Source organism: Pseudoliparis swirei, chromosome 6, assembly GCF_029220125.1.
Source record: "Pseudoliparis swirei isolate HS2019 ecotype Mariana Trench chromosome 6, NWPU_hadal_v1, whole genome shotgun sequence".
NCBI classification, from domain to species: Eukaryota; Metazoa; Chordata; class Actinopteri; order Perciformes; family Liparidae; genus Pseudoliparis; species Pseudoliparis swirei.
Genome location: NC_079393.1, coordinates 3,150,554 through 3,172,800, shown reverse-complemented (window position 1 = coordinate 3,172,800; position 22,247 = coordinate 3,150,554). Strand labels below are relative to the sequence as shown.

Genomic DNA, 22,247 nt, shown 5'->3' with positions numbered 1-22,247 from the left:
ACATTCACATTGAGTTTAGGTGTTTTTATTATTTCTTTATTTAGGTTGCAACAAACAATTCATTTTACGATCTATAAATCTACTGATTATTTTTTTGATTTATACGTTTAGTCTATTAGGAATTGTTTTAAAAGTAACATCTTCAGAGGTATTTTGTTTACAATCATACACTTCATATTTCTATTTTAGAATTGATTACAATCGGTTGTGTACATTTTGTAATTATGCTATTAGTTTGATTTTACTTTTTTCTCACACGCAGCTAATTTTACTCAATGTTAAAAAACTTTATAAAGAATATTTTTTAGAATTATTTGTCTTACATTTTTTGATTTTATCTTGTAAAGATTTTTAAAAACTTTCTTTTGAAAAGTACTAAATGCATTGTATTATTTATTATTGTTATGTAAGATTATCACAATAATTTCAGATAAATTAAAGACTTTATTTCTCTTTTAAAATAATGTGTTTAGCTCATTTGAATGTACTCTTTAACATATTATTATCCTCGTGGACACTTTAACTCAGTTCCTTTTCAGTTTGACCCTGCCGGAAGTCCCCCTCTTGTTTTGAAGGGCACTTCCTGTTGTGGGTCCAGAGACATCGTCCGTTGACCAACCGAAAGAAAGGACGTCAACATTTAACGTTTTACGGTAACGTGAACAGAGCGCGCGCGTGTGTGCTTGTTTTCATTGATTCAAGTCCAGTTTAATTGATTTGTTCATCGAGTTGTTGTCGTGTTTGTGTCGGCTAGCTTTGTGAGCAAACCGGCTAACGCTCCTGTCAACAACAACAACAACCATAACAACGAGAGGGTTCCTTTCTCCGTGTGTTAGTGACCGTCTGACCGGTAGCGCCTCGTGTGTGAGTCGGTGAGCCCCTATGGACCGGAGCCACTACGTGTGTCTGTTGAGAGCTCCCGGGTCCCGGTTGCTGTGATCCGGGGAACCGGAACCCGTGTCGTTAACGTCCTCTCTGACTCCTCTGCAGACTTGTGTTCGGGACCTGGTCGACATGAGTCCGGGATCCAGGTGAACCCGGTGTCTCTTAAGCACACACATGCAGGACCCGCGAGCAGCCAGTCCCGGTTCCTCTGAGCCGGACAGTCCCGGAGGTCTGAACCGGGGCTGCCTGCTGGACCCGGAGGACGTCCTCTACCACGATCTGTCCGTCATGGTCCCAGAGACCCCCAGGTAACCGGCTCACCTGGACATGTGTCTACATGCTATCTACGTGTTATCTACATGCTATCTACGTGTTAGCTACATGTTATCTACATGCTATCAACACGTTATCTACACGCTATCAGGGCTCTAAAGTTTTGAAGACAGGCAAGCGTGAGATTTCCATCAGCACCCGATACAGCTGACTGTTGCGCGCGCCGGCATCGAGCCGAAAAGAGTTGTTGACGGGGGGGGGGGGGGTGCTATTGACTATCTTTGCTCCATCCCAATGCGCGCAGACCGGCGGTTGGAGCTCTGCAGCGGAACAATCGATCGGCGTATTGAGCACCCCTGCATTCAAGCATTAAATAGCCGAGAGGTTTTTTCAGCGTGAGGAATTCGATGTGTGGCGGGAGTGCGTGAGATGAGACCGAAATGCGTGAGTCTCACGCTCAATGCGTGAGACTTGAGAGCCCTGCGTTATCTACATGTTATCAAGGCCACTCGACAGAGACTGCCCTCCTTGCTGTCTCTGAGCAGCTTCACACTGCTAGAGCAGCCTCTCTCTCCTCTGTCCTTATCCTTCACACTGCTAGAGCAGCCTCTCTCTCCTCTGTCCTTATCCTTCACACTGCTAGAGCAGCCTCTCTCTCCTCTGTCCTTATCCTTCACACTGCTAGAGCAGCCTCTCTCTCCTCTGTCCTTATCCTTCACACTGCTAGAGCAGCCTCTCTCTCCTCTGTCCTTATCCTTCACACTGCTAGAGCAGCCTCTCTCCTCTGTCCTTATCCTTCTCGACCTTTCTGCAGCATTTGACACCGTGAACCACCAGATCCTGATCTCTTCTCTTCAGGACCTGGGGATCTCAGGCACTGCACTCGCTCTTTTCTCTTCCTACCTTAACGACCGCACTTGCCGGGTAACTTGGAGAGGATCTGTGTCTGATCCTTGTCCTCTCACTACTGGGGTTCCTCAAGGCTCCGTCCTGGGTCCCCTCCTCTTCTCTCTGTACACAACTTCTCTCGGCTCTGTCATTCGTTCGCATGGCTTCTCCTACCATAGCTATGCCGATGACACCCAACTGATCTTCTCGCTTCCACCGGCCGAAACACGGGTGGCGGCGCGAATCTCTGCCTGACCGACATCTCTCAGTGGATGTCTGCTCACCATCTGAAAATCAACTCTGACAAGACCGAGCTACTATTCCTTCCAGGGAAAGGCTCCCCCACCCATGACCTGACTATCACCTTCAACAGCTCTGTGTTGGCCCCGCCCCCGACTGCCAGGAACCTCGGGGTGACACTAGACAGTCAACTCTCCCTGACGGCCAACATCGCTGCGACGACGCGTTCCTGTAGGTCCATGCTGCACAACATCAGGAGAACACGGCCTCTTCTTACTCAGAAGGCGGCGCAGGTTCTGGTCATTTCACACCTTGACTACTGCAACTCCCTCCTGGCTGGTCTACCTGCTAAGGCCATCCGACCCCTGCAGCTCGTCCAGAATGCAGCAGCTCGACTGGTCTTCAGCCTCCGCTCCTCCCCCCACACCACTCCGCTCCTCCGCTCTCTCCACTGGTTACCGGTGGCTGCTCGCATCCGCTTCAAAACACTGGTCCTTGGTACCGTGCTCTGAACGGATCGGGCCCCGTCTACATCCGGGATATGGTCACACCGTACACCCCGGCACGTTCGCTCCGCTCGGCAACAGCCAATCGTCTTGTGACTCCTGCACCTCGAGCTAATCACTCTACATCCAGACTGTTTGCTGTCCTGGCTCCTGATTGGTGGAACGAGCTCCCCACTGACACCAGGACAGCAGAAAGTCTCTACATCTTCACCGGAGACTGAAAACACATCTTTTCCGACTATATCTGGATTAAAACACAGAGTTGCACTTCAGTGGCACTGGGATGGCACTTATTGTGGTGCTTGTGGTTCGACTGAGTTGAGGAAATGTTACTTCCTGTATTCTTGTTGTTCTGGGTTTATACTCTAGGTTGAAATGCACTTATTGTAAGTCGCTTTGGATAAAAGCGTCTGCTAAATGACATGTGATGTAATGTTATCTACATGTTATATACATGCTATCTACATGTTATCTACACGTTATCTACACGTTATCTACATGTTATCAACATGCTATTTACATGTTATCTACAAGTTATCCACATGCTATCTGTGTGTTGTCAACATGCTATCTACACGTTATTTACATATTATTGACACGTTAGCTACATGCTATCTACATGTTATCTACATGTTATCAACATGCTATCTACACGTTAGCTACATGCTATCTACATGTTATCGACATGTTATCCACATGCTATCTGTGTTGTCCACATGCTATCTACACGTTATCTACATATTATTGACACGTTAGCTACATGCTATCTACATGCTATCTACATGTTAGTTCCATGGTATCCACATGTTGTCTTCACGTTAACGTGATGTGTTCTTGTCCTTCAGTCCTCTCCTCGGCAAGCGGCGGCGAGGCGGCCTCATCCCGGAGGAGGCGCTCGGCCCCGTAAGTCAGCGTGAACCTCCTGGTTCTCTTGTTCTTCTGGTTCTCCTGGTTCTCTGGTTGTTGACGTGTCTCTCCTCCTCAGCTCTCCTCCGTCGGCTCTCCGAAGCGTCCGGACTCCTCCCACAAATCCAAACGTCGGCGCCTGTTGGCGGCGCCGAGCGAGCAGAGCGCCGCCTTTATTCCCGCTTCGTCTCTGCGGGCGTTTCCTCTGGGCGGCTGGTTCGGGGCGCCGCTGTCGACCACGTCCTGCTCCTCCTCCTCCTCCTCCTCGTCCTCGTCCTCCTCCTGCCTCACGCCCATATCGGAGGAGGAGGTGGAGGCGGCGGGTTCCGCTGTAGAAGACCGGCGAGCTCTCCTCCGCCGCAGGACGACTTCGCCGTCCGCCTCCGAGTCGCTGTCCTTCCTCACTGAGGAGGAGAGGAGGTGGCTGACCGGAGAGCAGGGAGGCACCTCCTCAGGTAGATATACTTATATATATATACATATATATATGTATGTATTAACTCTGTTATCTCTGAACACAAAGACGTGAAACACGTGTTAAATTCACGTCATTTATTTTTTCTTCTCTGTCTCCTCCTCCTCCTCCTCCTCCAGCTCCAGAGGAGATCGTCATCAGTGACGATGAGGAGGCTGTGGTTCGCTCTGCTCAGGAGGAGGAAGATGCAACGATGGCTCGAAGTCTTCAGGTGAGGAACCTTCTCCTCCTCGTACGACTCCTCTGAGAGAGACCTCTTCACAGCGCTCCTCTTTGCTCCTCAGGCCCAGTTTGACCACGAGGAGTCTCACAGCAGACACCACCATCATCTTCATCACCAGCATTACCACCACCTTCTTCATCAGCAAAGCCACCACATGGTGAGACCTAACTAAGAGTTATACACGTACACATGCTGTGAACAGGAAGTGATGTCATGACGTGTTGAGGGTCTGGGCTGTGAACAGGAAGTGATGTCATGACTTGTGTGCAGTTCCCGCCCTACATGGAGCCCAGCTGGATGCCTCACCTCCTGGCTGCCGTCTCTCCTCTGGTCCACTTTGACAACGGTTATTAATATTTATTTACTCCTCTTCTTGTTGCTTCCTGTACCCTTCACAATAAAAGCCTTCAGTGTGTGTGTGTGTACTGATGCTGCGTTTGTACAGATCTGATTGGTCGAAACAGAAGACGTGGGCGTGTCAGGAGGAGGAACGCTGAGCCGGAGCTTTCAGAAGATCTTCAGGGGAACGACTACGAGGTGAGGAGGTAGAGGAGGAAGAAGAGGAGGAGGAAGAGTGGGTTCCTTTATCGAAGTCAGTTATTAATAATAGTTTTATTCATAAATGTTGCATTTGATTATTTACCTGCATTTTTTTACCAATGTTATATTTTAATAATAGTTTCCTATTATATACTTTCATATTTTTAAAAACAGTTTCCGGTTTTTACTTTTATGAATGTATTTTAATATTATATATTATTAGATATTTTAATAATATTTACCTGTATTCCTCTCCCGACGTTATATTTTAATCTAATAATATTGAGCTGTATTTATTGACAGACGTTATATATTGTAATAATATATTAATACCTCTTCACTCCTCAGGCTCTGCTGGCTTTCGAGGACCGCCAGGGCTCCGTGGTGTCCAGGAAGTTGACCCGCAGGGAGATCCAGAGGTTTCCCACCAAAACCTTCCAGTCGGAGAGCAACAGCGGGAACACGCAGTGAGTATTGATTATTGATTAGGGAACTGGAACCCGTGACACGCTTTCTGCTTCCTGTCGGCTATTTTCTAATCATGTCTGTTGTGCCCTGTTGCATTCTGGGAAAGTGTTTGTTCAGTGTCTGATGGATTGACAGGTGTCAGATCTGTTTCTGTGACTACACCGACGGGGAGAAGCTGAGGATGCTGCCCTGTTTCCATGACTACCACGTCCAGTGCATCGACCGCTGGCTGAAGGTAACTCAGCCGGTTAGCATAGCTTAGCATAAAGCATGGAAGTGGAGGGAAACTGCTAGCATGGCTCCTATTGGGTCATGTCATCATCAGCGATCAATGGACCAATCAAATGATCAATACTAGTACTCTTAACCATACTAGTATATACATATGTTTATATATATGTATATACTAGTATACACATATTTCTAAACATATGTATAGACTAGTATATACATATTCATATAAATATGTATATACTAGTATAGAAATATTGATCTACATGTCATTGCTCACCTCCCGTCTGTATTTCTCTCCAACAGGAGAACCCCACCTGTCCCATCTGCAGAGCCAACCTGGCTGACCCCGCCCCCTCTGACCCCGCCCCCTCTGGCCCCGCCCCCTCTGACCTCTGACCTCTGCTGTTCACAATGGACGACTCGTCTTGTTTTTATTCTTTTTCATTTGATCTTTTGGGAACGAAACAATTAAACATGCTGCTCTTTTCTGTTGTATCAATTTAAATAAACACATTTGTCTGAATCCATCGTGTTATTGTTGAGACATCAGGGGGCGGGGCTTCTCGTGGCTCATCAGGAGGCGGGGCTACTCCTCGTAGTAACGCTTCTTCATGGCTCTGTATTTCCTCAGGTAGTAGAGCGCCTCCAGCTCCTGGGACACAAACTCTCCTCGACCAATCAGCTCCCTGATCTGCTGCGGGTCCTGCACGCCTTTGTTCTTGGTGAACGCCGCTCTCAGGCGGTCCCTGAAGTAGTCGCCTCCTTTAGGGTACTCACGCCCCAGGTACAGGAGCTGAAGAGGAGTCACACCGGTACTCTGATCAATGCTACTTAGCAAATATTCAAATCTGAGCTGAAATCTGTTTTTATTTCACATTCATGCTTAAAAAGTATCTTCAAAGTACGTCAGTGTTGTACTTGATGTACTTCCACGCCTGTCTATTGTACTTCATGGATTTTGGGCTGTTAAGTTGCTGCTATATTTATAAATTCTGAGCTTAATATTCAGAACAAAGTTAATTTTTCCATACAGTTGAAGCCTCAAAGAATAAATAAATAAAAATAGTTAATAATAATAATAAAAACAGACTCACGTTTTTGTAGAGTCGAACCACTTCGGCCCTCAAAGGATTCGCCATCGTGCTGCAGACACATGGATCAATACTTATTGATGTATACACGCAAATCAATAATAATAAATGTGATCAGATCTGTTTACATGCTGCTTAGAAATCCTTAATTAATATGTAATAAAATATCTTTTCGTTATAAAATATCAAACAAATACAGAATTCATTATCAGGGTTTCAATTAATAATCACTTTTTACACTTTTTTAATTTTTCGAATGAAATAAAAGTAAAAAACTTTTAACACTTCAAATTAATAATTTTTTTAAATTCTAAGATACTTTTTTGAAGGACAATTTATTGATATGCATCTTTATACCTATATATGTTTCATAAATATAATATGTATCGATATATGTATTACATAATGCATTAATAGGATCAATGAGAGTAATAACTTTGAGAACTTAACGACCTTAAATGACTGAATACACCTGAATATCTTTAGTTTGCGTGTTAAGAATAATGATAGTCATAATAATGAATAGACGTGTCTCACCGCTCGTCGTGACGTCAGCAGGATCTACCTGCACCAGGTACGCGTTGTTTTACAACATATAAATGTTTATAAATGTATATATGATAAGAACCCGATATACTCGCTGCTGAAGTCGGTTTGTTGGTATAAAACCGGTTGATCGGTGGTTTCCGGTTTTCTGAACTTTGGTCCTAAAGAGCTGCGGTAAACAACCAAAGAGTAACACATAGATCATTATCCCCTCGCACGGGCAGGAACCGGTGCACGCATGCGCACACTTACTTCATGAAAAGTTCGTAAAGAGAGTTCCTCCCTGAATTGATGCTGTTTTTCATGAATATTTAGCTTTAAACATTAATGCGTTATGATTTAAGAACCATATTATTTTAGAGGGGAGTGTTTCGTTTTGCGTATTCATACCTTTACAGTAACATAGTGTTTTTATACTGTGGTATTAGTACTTTTACTATAACATATTATTTGTATACTGTGTTATTATTACTTTTACGGTAACAGTGTTTTTTCTATGTTATTAGTACTTAGTAAAGATCAATTATTTCTTCATGTCAGGTTGCTTGTTAAACAAAATGTAGTCAATAAAGTTATTAAAAGCGAAGCTAGTATTTTTGGCCCTTGCCGATTTCGGTAGTGGCGGTTTATTGGCTGCAGCCGGTCCAACAAAACAAAACATCTCCACTAACTTGTTAATTTATCTGTCACGGTACGTATGACACGTTTCTATACGACACGTAAACACCCGAGTCCACTCTGCCGCGGTCCCGGTAGTTCTGTGTTGTTTCTCCGGGTTTTTAAACACTGTTCGGTAACTTTAGAGCCCGCTCCCGTTGCTGCTAACTGTTAGCTAGCGGTCACTCACTTCCATCTTCGTAGTGACGTCACGACGTCAGTACCTAATAACTATTAAACTCTGGCTCTTTGTGCTTGTTGGTGTTTTTAAGCTGTTGATAGTAAACTAGTTGATCTCTGTTTGCCAACTAACTTAATGTTAATGTATTCACTTATTACGTTACGTGGAACAGTAAAAGTACACACTGAGAATACTTCACTGGCAGTAAAAGTACTAATACACACTGTGAAAATACTCCACTCCTAGTAACCTTCCTGAAGTAAAAGTATATAAATGTACTAGAAGTAGTGATTGATCAGTAACATGTTTTCCTATTATTATTATTATTATCTTGTATGTTGCATGTTTAGTTTAATGTACATCAAAGCATCATATTCTAGAAGATCATCGTGTGTATTTCTCTCTCTCTCTCTCTCTCTCTCTCTCTCTCTCTCTCTCTCTCTCTCTCTCTCTCTCTCTCTCTCTCTCCCCCCAGGTGTGGCCATGGAGGAGGAGACCCGCCTGGTGTCCACAGGAGACTGTGTGAGGATCTGGTCCTGTGGCTCCATGGCTCCGCTGGAGCAGTTCAACCCTCACAGCAGCAGCCACCCGGTGGCTCAGGCCTGCTGGAGCTCCAACAGTATCCTGTCAGCATGATGTCATCGTTATGATGTCATCATCGATCACCTTCTAGAAGACTGGTTCAGTCTGTTGAAGCTCAGAACAAGCTGAGAGTTCAGTTAGTCGTCACACATGTTCCTCGTTGTATCTGAAGAGTGTCTCCAGGGATTGATCAGTGATCAATCAATAGCTGATATCGTATATTGTTCAGACACAAGAAGGTAAAACCGTGATGAATTCTGATCCATAAAGACGTGATGTTTGGGGGAACCGTCCTTGACCCGTTCCTCAGACCAGTACCTGGTCAGCGCCAGCAGCAGCGGAGACAAGCTGGTGGTCTCCAGCCTCAAGTCCTCTGTGGTCACAGTGGTGGAGCTGGGAGACGGGGTGAGACACGTTATTATTATTATTATTATTATTATTATATATAACTATTTATTACATATTATTATATATTATTATTATTGTATTAATATTAGGGCTGTCAGCGTTAACGCGTTAATCTATGCGATTAATTTGGCCGCGATTAACGCACTAAAATATTTTAACGCAATTAACGCAACTTTGTTTACTTCCGGTGTCGTTGAAGTTGTTTCACTCCTGAGTGTCGAGCCGCGGCAGTCCGCCTCCTTCCTCCCGTCTGCTCCTCCATATTCACAGAGAAGCAGAGGGCGACGTGTCGGTGACGCGGGGCGGAAGGTGCAGGAGACTTTGTTGTTGCTCCGCCCCGATGCGCGGCAGACACGTCGGCATGGAGCTCTGCAGCCGCGAGACGGAGAGAGAAGAGTGACCGACACGTCGAGACAGAGTGACATGCTGCTGTAGAGACGACCAACAACAGACGTTTAGTTTAATAAAAGAACAAAGACGTCTTGAAGGAAAGAACCGTACATTACTTCTGCTGTAATCTGGCGCTATAGAGAACATGACAGGGGGGCGGGGCCTCACCCTGATAGAATGGTGGGGGAAACACTGGGATGTGTCACATGCAAAAGACTTTAAAAGGTGAATTTACATTTTTTTGTAAAATCGAAAAAATGCCCCCAGCCTCCAGAGGGTTAACATTACATATTTGTCAGTTTACCAAGGCCACTGGTTCTGCTGTTCAGTGTTAAAGATGACAGGACCAATGGGGTCTCTAATGCACCTTGTTTACTAATCTGAATGTTTCACTGAAGAAACAATTTATCATCCACGATATTAAATACCTCGCTGGCACTTTATAGGGAGGAGCCTCTTTGAAAACACAGCTCTGTGGGAAGTTTTGTCTTTAAAAAAGAATACAATTAAACAAGTGTCTGAAATACACGCTGTCTGAAGGGATTACTCGTTCATTTAGAAGATTTAGTCTTTAGAAGAAAAAAAAACTTTTAATCGCGATTAATGAATTTCAAAATGAGTTAGTTAATTTTTTTAATCGATTGACAGCCCTAATTATTATATATTATACATAACTATTATTTATTAAATATTATTAAATATTATTTATTATGTTATATGATATTAATATACTATTATATATTTATTATCATAATTATATATTATGTTATTAATATATATTCTTACTATATTCTTATTATATATTCAGTTATATTCTTATTAGATATTCTTATTTTGTATTATTTATAATATATTTTTATAATATATGATTAATATTGTTATTTTTATTGTTATTGTTATGATCATCATCATCTGCTCATCCTCTCTGTTTATTCTCCCTCAGAAAAAACAGACCCGTGTGTGTCTGAGTTCCTCGTCTCAGTTCCTGGCCAGCGGAGGTCTGGATCACGGGGTCCACATCTGGGACCTGAAGACCAAGAGACTGCACCGCTCCCTCAAGGTAAGACCTGGACCTGGGGGGGGGGGCACAGGGCTCATGGTGTGGAGGTCTCATGAGGTCTCATGAGGTCTCTCATGGTGTGGCGGTCTCATGAGGTCTCATGAGGTCTCTCATGGTGTGGAGGTCTCATGAGGTCTCTCTGTCTCCAGGACCACAAAGAGGAGGTGACCTGCGTCTCCTTCAACGCCAACGACAGCTACGTGGCCTCCGGGTCCACCAGTGGAGACCTGGTCCTCCACAGCCTGACCACCAACCTGTCCAGCAAGGCCTTCGGGCACGGCAGCAACCAGGTGAGCCTGCTGCTCCTCCTGCTCCTCCTGCCTCTCCTGCTCCTCAAGACTCTCCTTTTCCTCCTGCTCCTCAAGCTCCTAATGCTCATTCTGCTCCACCTGCTCCTCCTGCTCCTCAAGCTCCTAATGCTCATTCTGCTCCTCAAGCCTCTCCTGCTCCACATGCTCCTCCTTCTTCTCTTTTTACTTCTCCTTGTCTCTCTCTTCTTGTGTTTCATCGTCTTGTTCTCCTTCTAGTTTTATTTCTTCAGGTTGTTCTTGTCCTTCTCTTTCTATTTCTCCTCCTCCTTCTTCTCTTTCTCCTACTCCTTCTTCGCCTCTTCTTCTTCTTTTTCTTCTCCTGGTCTCTTCATAACGTTGTGAGAGGTCTCTCTAGTTTCTAGTGAGATGTAGGTCCATGAGGCTCCTCCTTGAGGTCTCTAGTCTCTCTTAGTGGTCCATGAGGATCCTCCTTGAGGTCTCTAGTCTCTCTCAGTGGTCCATGAGGATCCTCCTTGAGGCCTCTAGTCTCTCTCTCAGTGGTCCATGAGGATCCTCCTTGAGGTCTCTAGTCTCTCTCTTAGTGGTCCATGAGGATCCTCCTTGAGGCCTCTAGTCTCTCTTAGTGGTCCATGAGGATCCTCCTTGAGGCCTCTAGTCTCTCTTAGTGGTCCATGAGGATCCTCCTTGAGGCCTCTAGTCTCTCTTAGTGGTCCATGAGGATCCTCCTTGAGGTCTCTAGTCTCTCTTAGTGGTCCATGAGGATCCTCCTTGAGGCCTCTAGTCTCTCTCTTAGTGGTCCATGAGGATCCTCCTTGAGGTCTCTAGTCTCTCTCAGTGGTTTATGAGGATCCTCCTTGAGGTCTCTAGTCTCTCTCAGTGGTCCATGAGGATCCTCCTTGAGGTCTCTAGTCTCTCTTAGTGGTCCATGAGGATCCTCCTTGAGGCCTCTAGTCTCTCTCAGTGGTTTATGAGGATCCTCCTTGAGGTCTCTAGTCTCTCTCAGTGGTCCATGAGGATCCTCCTTGAGGTCTCTAGTCTCTCTCAGTGGTCCATGAGGATCCTCCTTGAGGTCTCTAGTCTCTCTTAGTGGTCCATGAGGATCCTCCTTGAGGTCTCTAGTCTCTCTCAGTGGTCCATGAGGATCCTCCTTGAGGCCTCTAGTCTCTCTCTTAGTGGTCCATGAGGATCCTCCTTGAGGCCTCTAGTCTCTCTCAGTGGTTTATGAGGATCCTCCTTGAGGTCTCTAGTCTCTCTCAGTGGTCCATGAGGATCCTCCTTGAGGTCTCTAGTCTCTCTCAGTGGTCCATGAGGATCCTCCTTGAGGCCTCTAGTCTCTCTCTTAGTGGTCCATGAGGATCCTCCTTGAGGCCTCTAGTCTCTCTCTTAGTGGTCCATGAGGATCCTCCTTGAGGCCTCTAGTCTCTCTCTTAGTGGTCCATGAGGATCCTCCTTGAGGTCTCTAGTCTCTCTTAGTGGTCCATGAGGATCCTCCTTGAGGCCTCTAGTCTCTCTCTTAGTGGTCCATGAGGATCCTCCTTGAGGTCTCTAGAGTCTCTTAGTGGTCCATGAGGATCCTCCTTGAGGTCTCTAGTCTCTCTTAGTGGTCCATGAGGATCCTCCTTGAGGCCTCTAGTCTCTCTCTTAGTGGTCCATGAGGATCCTCCTTGAGGTCTCTAGTCTCTCTTAGTGGTCCATGAGGATCCTCCTTGAGGTCTCTAGTCTCTCTTAGTGGTCTCTGAGGATCCTCCTTGAGGTCTCTAGTCTCTCTCTTAGTGGTCCATGAGGATCCTCCTTGAGGCCTCTAGTCTCTCTCTCTGTGGTCCATGAGGATCCTCCTTGAGGTCTCTAGAGTCTCTAGTCTCTCTGAGGATCCTCCTTGAGGTCTCTAGAGTCTCTAGTCTCTCTGAGGATCCTCCTTGAGGTCTCTAGTCTCTCTTAGTGGTCCATGAGGATCCTCCTTGAGGCCTCTAGTCTCTCTCTTAGTGGTCCATGAGGATCCTCCTTGAGGTCTCTAGTCTCTCTTAGTGGTCCATGAGGATCCTCCTTGAGGTCTCTAGAGTCTCTAGTCTCTCTGAGGATCCTCCTTGAGGTCTCTAGTCTCTCTCTTAGTGGTCCATGAGGATCCTCCTTGAGGTCTCTAGAGTCTCTAGTCTCTCTGAGGATCCTCCTTGAGGCCTCTAGTCTCTCTCTCTGTGGTCCATGAGGATCCTCCTTGAGGTCTCTAGAGTCTCTAGTCTCTCTGAGGATCCTCCTTGAGGTCTCTAGAGTCTCTAGTCTCTCTGAGGATCCTCCTTGAGGTCTGTGTCTCCCTCAGCCGGTCCAGGACTTGAGGCTGTCCCCCCTGAGGCGGTCCCTGCTGGGCAGCGTGTCCTCCAGTGGCACGGTGGTCCTGTGGGACTCCAACACCCAGAAGGAGCTGCAGGTGTTCGACGACGCCCACAAGGCGCCCGGCTCCGCCCTCGCCTTCTCGCCCGCCAGCGAGCTGCTGCTGGTCAGCGTGGGATTGGACAAGAAGATCGTGTGTTACGACACGGCCAGCCGCATGTGAGGCCCCGCCCACTTTGTGTAATGTTACTGTGAGGCTCCGCCCACTTTGTGTTATGTTACTGTGTTGGCTTTACATGAGGGTAAACAGGGTGTGTGTGTGTCTCTGTCTCTGTGTGTGTGTGTGTCTCTGTGTCTTTGTGTGTCTCTGTCTCTCTGTGTGTGTGTGTCTCAATCTGTGTGTGTCTCTGTGTGTGTGTGTGTCTCTGTCTGTGTGTGTCTGTGTGTGTGTCTCTCTGTCTGTGTGTGTGTGTGTCTGTGTGTGTGTGTGTGTCTCTGTGTGTGTGTGTGTGTCTCTGTCTGTGTGTGTGTGTGTCTCTGTGTGTGTGTCTCTGTGTGTGTGTGTGTGTGTCTATGTCTCTGTCTGTGTGTGTGTGTCTCTGTCTTTCTGTGTGTGTGTCTCTGTGTGTGTGTGTGTGTCTACGTCTCTCTGTCTGTGTCTCTGTGTGTGTGTGTCTCTGTCTTTCTGTGTGTGTGTCTGTGTGTGTCTTGTGTGTGTGTCTCTCTGTGTGTGTCTGTCTCTGTGTGTGTGTGTGTCTGTGTGTGTGTGTGTGTGTGTGTCTCTGTGTGTGTGTCTCTCTGTGTGTGTGTGTCTCTGTGTGTGTGTGTGTGTCTCTGTCTGTGTGTGTCTCTGTGTGTGTGTGTCTATGTCTCTGTCTGTGTGTGTGTCTCTGTCTTTCTGTGTGTGTGTGTGTGTGTGTGTGTGTGTCTACGTCTCTCTGTCTATGTCTCTGTGTGTGTGTGTGTCTCTGTCTTTCTGTGTGTGTCTCTGTGTGTGTGTGTGTGTGTGTGTGTGTGTGTGTGTGTGTGTGTGTGTCTCTGTGTGTGTGTCTGTCTGTGTGTGTGTGTGTCTCTGTCTGTGTGTGTGTGTCTATGTCTCTGTCTGTGTGTGTGTGTCTCTGTCTTTCTGTGTGTGTGTCTCTGTGTGTGTGTGTGTGTGTGTCTCTGTGTGTGTGTGTGTCTCTGTGTGTGTGTGTGTGTGTGTGTGTGTCTCTGTGTGTGTGTGTCTCTGTGTGTGTGTGTGTGTGTGTGTGTGTCTCTGTGTGTGTGTGTCTCTGTGTGTGTGTGTGTCTCTGTGTGTGTGTGTGTGTGTGTCCAGTGTCCTCCGGTCCATCCGAGTGGACAGCCCTCTCTCCTCGGTGGACTTCCTCCCCGATGGGACCGGTCTGGTGGTGGGATCGACTCAGGGGAAGATCTACCAGTACGACCTGAGGAACTCCAGCAGCCCCACCAGAGTCACGCTGGCCCACAAGACCTCTGTCACCTGCCTCCGCTTCCAGAGCAGCACCAGCAGACACAAGGTAGGAGGGGGAGGAGGAGGAGGAGGAGGAGCTTCTCAAGCTTCATTCATGACCTCCATGTGTGGAAACAAGTTTCTCATGATTAGTCCAGAGTTAAGTCAGTAAATCCAGCTCTCTTCTCCTCCTCCTCTTTCTCCATCATCATCTCCTCTTCCTCCTCCATCATCATCTCCTCTTCCTCCACCCTCCTCCTATTTTTCTCTTCTTCCTCGTCCACCACCCTCTTTCTCCTTCTCTTCCTCCTCCACCCTCCTCCTCTTCCTCCTCCTCTTTCTCCATCATCATCTCCTCTTCCTCCACCCTCATCCTCCTCCTATTTTTCTCCTCTTCCTTCTCCACCACCCTCTTTCTCCTTCTCTTCCACCTCCTTCTCTTCCTCTTCCACCTCCTTCTCCTCCACCCTCATCCTCCTCTTCCTCTTTCACCCTCCTCCTCCTTCTCCCTCCTCTTCCTCCATCTCCTCATCCTCCACCTCCTCTTCCTCCTCCATCATCATCTCCTTTCCTCTTCCACCTCCTCCTCTTCTCCTCTCCACCTCTTCCTACACCCTTATCCTCCTCCTCCTCCACCACCACCCTCCTCCTCCCTCCTCTTCCTCCATCTCCTCATCCTCCACCTCCTCTTCCTCCTCCATCATCATCTCCTTTCCTCTTCCACCTTCTCCTCTCCACCTCTTCCTACACCCTTATCCTCCTCCACCACCACCACCCTCTTTCTCCTTCTCTTCCTCCTCCTTCTCCTCTTCCACCTCCTACTCCTCCCTCATCCTCCTCTTGAACCTTGTCCTCCACCTCCTCCTCTTCCTCAATCTTCTCCTCCTCCTAGTCCAGTAAACTCGGCTCCACCAAGATTGTCAAGAGATCTTCAATCAAGCTGTCAAGCAACCAATCGGACCCCGCCCCCGACACAGGCCCCGCCCCCGGCACAGGCCCCGCCCCCCTCCGACAGGTGACAGGCACAGGTTGGTTCTTCTCATTCCGTCACTCAATCTGATTTATTGATTAGTTATCAGTCAACGGATTAATAACCGGCATGTTTGTTAATTAATATATTTTTGTGTTTTTGTTGTTAAACATTGTAAACATGAGTTTATGTCTCCATCTCTAGATTCTTCTTCAATACAGCATGATGTCATCATTTAGTACATTATAGTTATCTAGAGCAGACCATAAAGCAGGGCATGCTTTAGGGGCGGGGCTTCAAGTTGCAGCCCTAAACCATAAAGTATGAAATACAGGTCTAACAGTGCTCCCCCTCTTGTCCAGCAGGGGGCGCTGGTCCAGAGCTGATGTCTCAGGGGACGGAGCCGCTTCCTGTGGAGGAGAAGTTCAGCAGCGTTGGACGGAACAGTCTGGATGTCTTCTCTCCTGCTCGGGAAGGTCAGAGCTCCTGGTCTTTGACCGGTCCGTCTGTCCCTGGTCTCTAACCGGTCCGTCTGTCCCTGGTCTCTAACCGGTCTGTCCCTGGTCTCTGGTCCTCCTCAGACCTGGACCTTGAAGACCTAGGTCTAGACCACCTGCTCCGCTTAACTGGAACCCTGAATGACATTACCCTCTTGTCTCCGTCCAGACTCTCAGTCCGAGGAGTCGACCTTTGGCAAGACGCACGGTACGACGGGAAGTCAGCTCGAGTCCGGCATGAGGGGTGCAGCTGGTTCTGGTCTGACCTGGATCCCGTCTCTCCACAGGTATCGGTTTGGAGACGCAGTCCAGAGAAGGGGAGGGTCAGAAGGTCATCGGCCGGGCCAGTCTGGACATCTTCTCCCCCGTCAGAGAAGGTCAGACTCTGCTGGTCTCTGCTGGTCCTCTATCAACCAGAGACAAACCAGTTAAAAGTCTCTAACTGGCCGTTCCCTGGTTTCTGTAGTACACGTCACAAGGAAGAGTTGCATTGTGGGTAATGTAGGTCTGCCCCTGGTTTCTGTAGTACACATCACAAGGAAGTGTTGCATTGTGGGTAATGTAGGTCTGCCCCTGGCTCTGCTGCATCCATCGAGATTCTGAAAAAAGCCGGAAAGAGTTTGTTGTTTTTCCAGATCTGAACCCCCGTAAGACCCCCCTGGGGACGCTGCTGGGCGGCGCCGCAGCCCGCTGCTACAGCCCGCTGTCCGTTATCCAGACCCCCACCTCAATCACAGAGGAGGAGCCAATCACAGCCGCAGCAGCCCAACCATGTGACCCCAGGAAGGTGCTGACCTCTGACCTCAATGTGATGCAGTGTGACAAACAAACAACAACAACCAGGCTCTCTTTGTTGACAGGCCAGCAACTCCAGTCTGGAGGGGGAGGGCCAGGCCACGCCCACAGCACTTCAACAGACCAATCACAGCCAGTCGGCCCCAACCTTCTTCACTCCAGAGCCCAGCCTCAGGACAGCCAATGGGATTCAAGCTCATCTGAGCTACGAGTCTCCTGTCCAGAGAGCTGCCAGTAGCACAGCAGGTAGAGAGAGACCCAGTCTGGTTCCTGGTCTCTAACGGGTCCGTCTGTCCCTCGTCTCTCACTGGTCCGTCTGTCCCTCGTCTCTCACTGGTCCGTCTGTCTCTGGTCTCTCACTGGTCCGTCTGTCCCTCGTCTCTCACTGGTCCGTCTGTCCCTCGTCTCTCACTGGTCCGTCTGTCTCTGGTCTCTCACTGGTCCGTCTGTCCCTCGTCTCTAACGGGTCCGTCTGTCTCTGGTCTCTCACTGGTCCGTCTGTCTCTGGTCTCTCACTGGTCCGTCTGTCCCTCGTCTCTCACTGGTCCGTCTGTCTCTGGTCTCTCACTGGTCCGTCTGTCTCTGGTCTCTCACTGGTCCGTCTGTCTCTGGTCTCTCACTGGTCCGTCTGTCCCTCGTCTCTAACGGGTCCGTCTGTCTCTGGTCTCTCACTGGTCCGTCTGTCTCTGGTCTCTCACTGGTCCGTCTGTCCCTCGTCTCTAACGGGTCCGTCTGTCTCTGGTCTCTCACTGGTCCGTCTGTCTCTGGTCTCTCACTGGTCCGTCTGTCTCTGGTCTCTCACTGGTCCGTCTGTCCCTCGTCTCTAACGGGTCCGTCTGTCTCTGGTCTCTCACTGGTCCGTCTGTCCCTCGTCTCTAACGGGTCAGTCTGTCCCTCGTCTCTCACTGGTCCGTCTGTCCCTCGTCTCTCACTGGTCCGTCTGTCCCTCGTCTCTAACGGGTCCGTCTGTCCCTCGTCTCTCACTGGTCCGTCTGTCCCTCGTCTCTCACTGGTCCGTCTGTCCCTCGTCTCTCACTGGTCCGTCTGTCTCTGGTCTCTCACTGGTCCGTCTGTCCCTCGTCTCTCACTGGTCCGTCTGTCCCTCGTCTCTCACTGGTCCGTCTGTCCCTCGTCTCTAACGGGTCCGTCTGTCCCTCGTCTCTCACTGGTCCGTCTGTCCCTCGTCTCTCACTGGTCCGTCTGTCCCTCGTCTCTAACGGGTCCGTCTGTCCCTCGTCTCTCACTGGTCCGTCTGTCCCTCGTCTCTCACTGGTCCGTCTGTCCCTCGTCTCTCACTGGTCCATCTGTCTCTGGTCTCTCACTGGTCCGTCTGTCCCTCGTCTCTCACTGGTCCGTCTGTCCCTCGTCCCTCACTGGTCCGTCTGTCCCTCGTCCCTCACTGGTCCGTCTGTCCCTCGTCTCTCACGGGTCCGTCTGTCCCTCGTCTCTCACTGGTCCGTCTGTCCCTCGTCTCTCACTGGTCCGTCTGTCTCTGGTCTCTCACTGGTCCGTCTGTCCCTCGTCTCTCACTGGTCTGTCTGTTCCTTCAGGTGCAGCTCTGTCGGCGGCCGTGTCCTCATCTCTCTCCCAGAACATCGCTGAGGTGGTGGGTCAGGCAGGAGCTGCTCCTCTCACGTCCCTGCAGATCCACTTCATCCAGAACATGATCCACGAGACTCTGGAGGACTTCAGGTTCGTCTTTGACCTCTTGGATTTGTTCCTTTATTTAAAGACGTATGTGGGAACCCTCGTGTTGATGTTTCTGTCCTCCTCAGGGACACCTGTCACAGGGACATCGTCAACCTGCAGGTCGAGATGGTCCGACAGTTTTACATCCAGCTGGTACGAACCATCATGTCCTCTTAAAGCTGCATTCTCTCTCCTGACCACCAGGGGGCGACTCCTCTGGTTGTATAGAAGTCTATGCTTCATGTGTTACAGCTGCATTCTCTCTACTGACCAACAGGAGGCGACTCCTCTGTTTATATATATATATATATATATATAATACACCTTTAGGGCGGGGTACAGGGTGATTGACAGGTCGACACCATCTTGTGCCTTACAGAATGAAATCCACGGCCTGATCGAGAAGTACTCCGTGAACGAGTCTCTGGTGGAGGAGGTGGAGCGGCTGAAGGAGGAGAACCGGCGGCTCAAGACCAACTACTGAGCCTGTGATGTCACGGTGATGTCACTGTCTTCTTCACACCAGCAGCACCAGACCTGTGAGTGGAGTTCTACAGACGTTCAAATGTCCCGTTGACACGTAAATGCATCTCTTGTGGTTGCCTCTGATAAATAAAAAGATGTGTTCCCTCCCGCCTGAGGGAGTTCATGAGGATCGGTTCTCACCCAGACGTTCTCTGTGTGCCTGTATCATATTTTTAATAACAAACATTTGTCTAAAAATATAATAAATAGATTCATAATGAAAATAAAACGAGAACTCCTTTTTGTGTCACTCTAAATTATGCAAGTGGAAGTAAACAAGGTCCTTTAATCATTTGTCATGTGATAAACTCATCTTTCTGTCCATTTGCAAACCGTTGATGTTGTTTCTTCATTGATTTAATCTAATTGAACAGATATTATAATGATGAGTTACTATATAAATCCACATAATCCTGACCCTCACGAACTCTGCTCAGTTTAATACTCATATTTACTTTTTCTCTTGACTTAGGGAAACAATTATTTACATTTTAGCCACAACAAATGTATTAAAGTACATTCAATGACAAGTTAGAAACTCAACATCAATGTTTGTATTTTCTAATCACAGTAGTAATAAAGTACATAAAGGTAATATACGTTTAAATAAAGTGTATTACAGCACAGTATCGTAGTATATTTACAGTTGATGTAGATTGTAACAGCATTGTAAATCAAAGTTCAAAGCTGAAGTTCCACTAATCCACCTGAGGGGGCGGCGCCGCGCCACCGCTGCCGAAATAGAAGCAGCAGAAGAAGAAATCTCCCGCCCACATCCGCTATTCTTTTTAAATCGAGGCGGGAGGCCGCGTCACTCCGTCAGGGACGTCGGTGCAGAAGCAGCGGACTCAACATGGTGCGGACTAAAGCCGACGCGGTGCCCGCGGCCTACAGGAAAGGTACCGAGCCCCGTTTCACACGCCGCGGACGCGCTCGCGCCACACGGCTCACGAGTGTGTGTTTGATCCCGCGGGCTAACGGTCTGAGCGCGCGCTCACCCCGCCAGCCCGCGCGGTTATTGTTCCCTTGCGCAGTTATTGTTGTTTCTCGAACAAACTAACACCTATTAAACCTCTATTTAAACTCGCGCAGTGTCTCAACGTATTATCCGTGAGCCCAGATGACGTCATGGACGTCCCCGTCTTGATCTCCGCAAACTGGCGCCAGTTTTTAGCCTCTTTTGTTACGTCGCTCCAAACCCGCTGAAGTTACGTCACTCGTTCAACGCTTTCTCACGCGCTCTTCTGGTTCTGTCACTATGAACACGACTGGGCTCGAGACTGTAAATATCACGCGGTGTTCTTCAAGCGAGCCGCTTCCGGTCTCGTTCCTCTGCCGCGCACCTGTTAAAACTGTTATGGTTTCGTGTCTGCGTTGAACAAGTTCTACTTCCGGTTCTGTTCGCAGCCGTTGCAGCTGCTGCCCCCCGGAAGTCTCTGGGCTCCAGTTCGGCCAACTCCGCCGCCTCCTCCTCCTGCGGAAACCAGACGGCCCCACCAGGTGGGTCACCTGCAGAGGCGCGCTCCCGCTCGGCACGCTCCCGCTCAGCGTGCACGCTGCGACGATGTAGCTCATGATGACGTAACGAGGTTGTTTGTTTTTCTCCCACCAGCAAAGGGTAAATATGCCGGCGGTAACCCGGTGTGTGCCCGCCCCACGCCCACCTGGCAGAAGGGCATCGGGGACTTCTTCGGTGGTCCCCCCCGGAAGCCCGAGAAGGAGAACCTGAGGCCCCAGGAGGAGGTGGAGGATGAGGAGGAAGCGGGAGGCAGCGGGGTGACCAGCAGGAAGTAAGTCAGCTGTCAGATGGTTATCATATCATTTTTATCTAAATGTCAAAAAATAGTTTTAAAAGTCTTTACAATCTATTTTATTTGGTTTTGTTTCCTGAAAAAACTACATTCATAAAATAATTGCTGATTTTCTGAATGTATATAATAATTGTACATATATTATATAATCCCAAAAGAAAGTAACCTTTTGATTATTGTTGTGTAAAAAAATACATATATTTCTCTTAAGTTGGACAATAAATTATTAAAATCAAAATGTACAATAAAGTTGAATATAAAGTAATGTTTGTTATTTTCTGTGCAGGTCCCGGCCGCTGCCAGCTGAGGAAGAGGATGAATGAGGATGAAGAGCGACTGGTCCCTGTTGGTGTTTTAATGTACATCTGTATATAATTATCTTCTGAATTCACTTTGTATAGTTCATTAAACTTTTTTTAAAGATAAAAACAAGTTGGTGCTTCAGCTAATGTTCTTTCCATCAGTTAAGGAGATCAACTTTGAGATCTATCATTTTAATAACTGAACATCATTCAGGAGGCATAAAGATAAAATAAATCAGTTTATATATACATTGAAATATAAACCATGAAGTCTTCATATTTAAATGAAATATTAGCATCAATGTGACGAAGTGTAAAGGCACTGCAAAATTATGGCAAAGTAAGTGATGTTTAGTTTTGGTTAAATGTTTTTTTATAAAATATATGAAAATATATATACAGGACTGTCTCAGAAAATTAGAATATTGTGATGAAGTTCTTTATTTTCTGTAATGCAATTAAATAAACAAAAATGTCATGCATTCTGGATTCATTACAAATCAACTGAAATATTGCAAGCCTTTTATTCTTTTAATATTGCTGATTATGGCTTACAGCTTAAGAAAACTCAAATATCCTATCTCTAAATATTAGAATATCATGAAAAAGTATACTAGTAGGGTATTAAACAAATCACTTGAATCGTCTAATTAACTCGAAACACCTGCAAGGGTTTCCTGAGCCTTGAAAAACACTCAGCTTGGTTCAGTAAACTAAATCACAAGTATGGGAAGACTGCTGATCTGACTGCTGTCCAGAGGACCATCATTGACACCCTCCATCAGGAGGGTAAGACACAAAAGAAGTTTCTCAAAAGCAAGCTGTTCACAGAGTGCAGTTTCAAAGCACATCCACAAAAGTCTGTTGGAAGGGAAATGTGGCTGGATCCGGTGCACAACCAAGAGAGATGAGCGCAGCCTTAACGGCATTGTGAAGAAGAGTCGCTTCCAGAATTTGGGGAGCTTCAAAGACAGTGGACTGAAGCTGGAGTCCAGGTATCAAAAGCCACTGTTCACAGACGTGTCCGGCAAATGGGCTACAATAGCCGTATTCCC

General features: G+C 47.5%; 4 protein-coding genes across 10 annotated transcripts; 3 read left to right on the top strand and 1 right to left on the bottom strand.

Moving 5' to 3' along the window:
• Positions 1-575: 575 nt before the first annotated feature.
• On the top strand, positions 576-6,161 carry si:ch211-59o9.10 (uncharacterized protein LOC561841 homolog). Of its 4 annotated transcripts, none has more exons than XM_056416686.1 (11): positions 576-653; positions 991-1,193; positions 3,638-3,695; positions 3,778-4,153; positions 4,293-4,384; positions 4,458-4,553; positions 4,667-4,742; positions 4,842-4,933; positions 5,285-5,403; positions 5,540-5,639; positions 5,942-6,161. In XM_056416686.1, exons 2-11 carry the CDS (start codon positions 1,060-1,062, stop codon positions 6,032-6,034), a joined length of 1,236 nt encoding a protein of 411 aa, XP_056272661.1. In that variant the 5' UTR covers positions 576-653; positions 991-1,059; the 3' UTR covers positions 6,035-6,161. The 4 variants fall into 4 exon arrangements, with proteins under 4 accessions (XP_056272661.1, XP_056272657.1, XP_056272660.1 ...); XM_056416682.1 differs by having other exon boundaries at positions 603-653; positions 755-1,193; XM_056416685.1 differs by lacking the exon at positions 576-653 and adding an exon at positions 660-864.
• On the bottom strand, positions 6,064-8,242 carry lyrm5b (LYR motif containing 5b). Of its 2 annotated transcripts, none has more exons than XM_056416689.1 (3): positions 7,947-8,242; positions 6,733-6,781; positions 6,064-6,431 (listed from the first exon to the last, which is right to left on the bottom strand). In XM_056416689.1, the coding sequence occupies exons 2-3, from the start codon at positions 6,775-6,777 to the stop codon at positions 6,225-6,227; spliced, it is 252 nt and encodes an 83-aa protein (XP_056272664.1). In that variant the 5' UTR covers positions 6,778-6,781; positions 7,947-8,242; the 3' UTR covers positions 6,064-6,224. The 2 variants fall into 2 exon arrangements, with proteins under 2 accessions (XP_056272664.1, XP_056272663.1); XM_056416688.1 differs by lacking the exon at positions 7,947-8,242 and adding an exon at positions 7,267-7,457.
• nedd1 (NEDD1 gamma-tubulin ring complex targeting factor) lies at positions 7,862-19,308 on the top strand. Of its 3 annotated transcripts, none has more exons than XM_056416679.1 (16): positions 7,863-7,966; positions 8,589-8,732; positions 9,006-9,100; positions 10,437-10,553; positions 10,703-10,843; positions 13,140-13,369; positions 14,469-14,670; positions 15,496-15,631; positions 15,939-16,049; positions 16,240-16,278; positions 16,358-16,447; positions 16,706-16,857; positions 16,931-17,111; positions 18,416-18,557; positions 18,641-18,707; positions 18,934-19,308. In XM_056416679.1, the coding sequence occupies exons 2-16, from the start codon at positions 8,597-8,599 to the stop codon at positions 19,036-19,038; spliced, it is 1,944 nt and encodes a 647-aa protein (XP_056272654.1). In that variant the 5' UTR covers positions 7,863-7,966; positions 8,589-8,596; the 3' UTR covers positions 19,039-19,308. The 3 variants fall into 3 exon arrangements, with proteins under 3 accessions (XP_056272655.1, XP_056272654.1, XP_056272653.1); XM_056416678.1 differs by having other exon boundaries at positions 15,936-16,049; XM_056416680.1 differs by lacking the exons at positions 18,641-18,707; positions 18,934-19,308 and having other exon boundaries at positions 7,862-7,966; positions 15,936-16,049; positions 16,914-17,111; positions 18,416-18,503.
• Positions 19,005-21,674, top strand: pclaf (PCNA clamp associated factor). Its single transcript, XM_056416687.1, has 5 exons — positions 19,005-19,093; positions 19,878-19,978; positions 20,487-20,579; positions 20,692-20,869; positions 21,177-21,674. Exons 2-5 carry the CDS (start codon positions 19,933-19,935, stop codon positions 21,211-21,213), a joined length of 354 nt encoding a protein of 117 aa, XP_056272662.1. The 5' UTR covers positions 19,005-19,093; positions 19,878-19,932; the 3' UTR covers positions 21,214-21,674.
• The last annotated feature ends 573 nt before the right edge of the window (positions 21,675-22,247 follow it).

Coding starts and splice junctions, on each gene's coding strand:
- si:ch211-59o9.10 (XM_056416686.1), top strand. CDS start 1,060: ATGCAGGACCCGCGAGCAGCCAGTCCCGGTTCCTCTGAGCCGGACAGT. Junction 1,194..3,637: donor ATGGTCCCAGAGACCCCCAG/GTAACCGGCTCA, acceptor CTTGTCCTTCAG/TCCTCTCCTCGGCAAGCGGC. Junction 4,385..4,457: donor CGATGGCTCGAAGTCTTCAG/GTGAGGAACCTT, acceptor TTTGCTCCTCAG/GCCCAGTTTGACCACGAGGA.
- lyrm5b (XM_056416689.1), bottom strand. CDS start 6,777: ATGGCGAATCCTTTGAGGGCCGAAGTGGTTCGACTCTACAAAAAC. Junction 6,432..6,732: donor TGGTTCGACTCTACAAAAAC/GTGAGTCTGTTT, acceptor ACTCCTCTTCAG/CTCCTGTACCTGGGGCGTGA.
- nedd1 (XM_056416678.1), top strand. CDS start 8,597: ATGGAGGAGGAGACCCGCCTGGTGTCCACAGGAGACTGTGTGAGGATC. Junction 10,554..10,702: donor GACTGCACCGCTCCCTCAAG/GTAAGACCTGGA, acceptor CTCTGTCTCCAG/GACCACAAAGAGGAGGTGAC. Junction 16,050..16,239: donor CTTCTCTCCTGCTCGGGAAG/GTCAGAGCTCCT, acceptor GTCTCCGTCCAG/ACTCTCAGTCCGAGGAGTCG.
- pclaf (XM_056416687.1), top strand. CDS start 19,933: ATGGTGCGGACTAAAGCCGACGCGGTGCCCGCGGCCTACAGGAAAG. Junction 19,979..20,486: donor GCCCGCGGCCTACAGGAAAG/GTACCGAGCCCC, acceptor TTCTGTTCGCAG/CCGTTGCAGCTGCTGCCCCC. Junction 20,870..21,176: donor AGCGGGGTGACCAGCAGGAA/GTAAGTCAGCTG, acceptor TTTTCTGTGCAG/GTCCCGGCCGCTGCCAGCTG.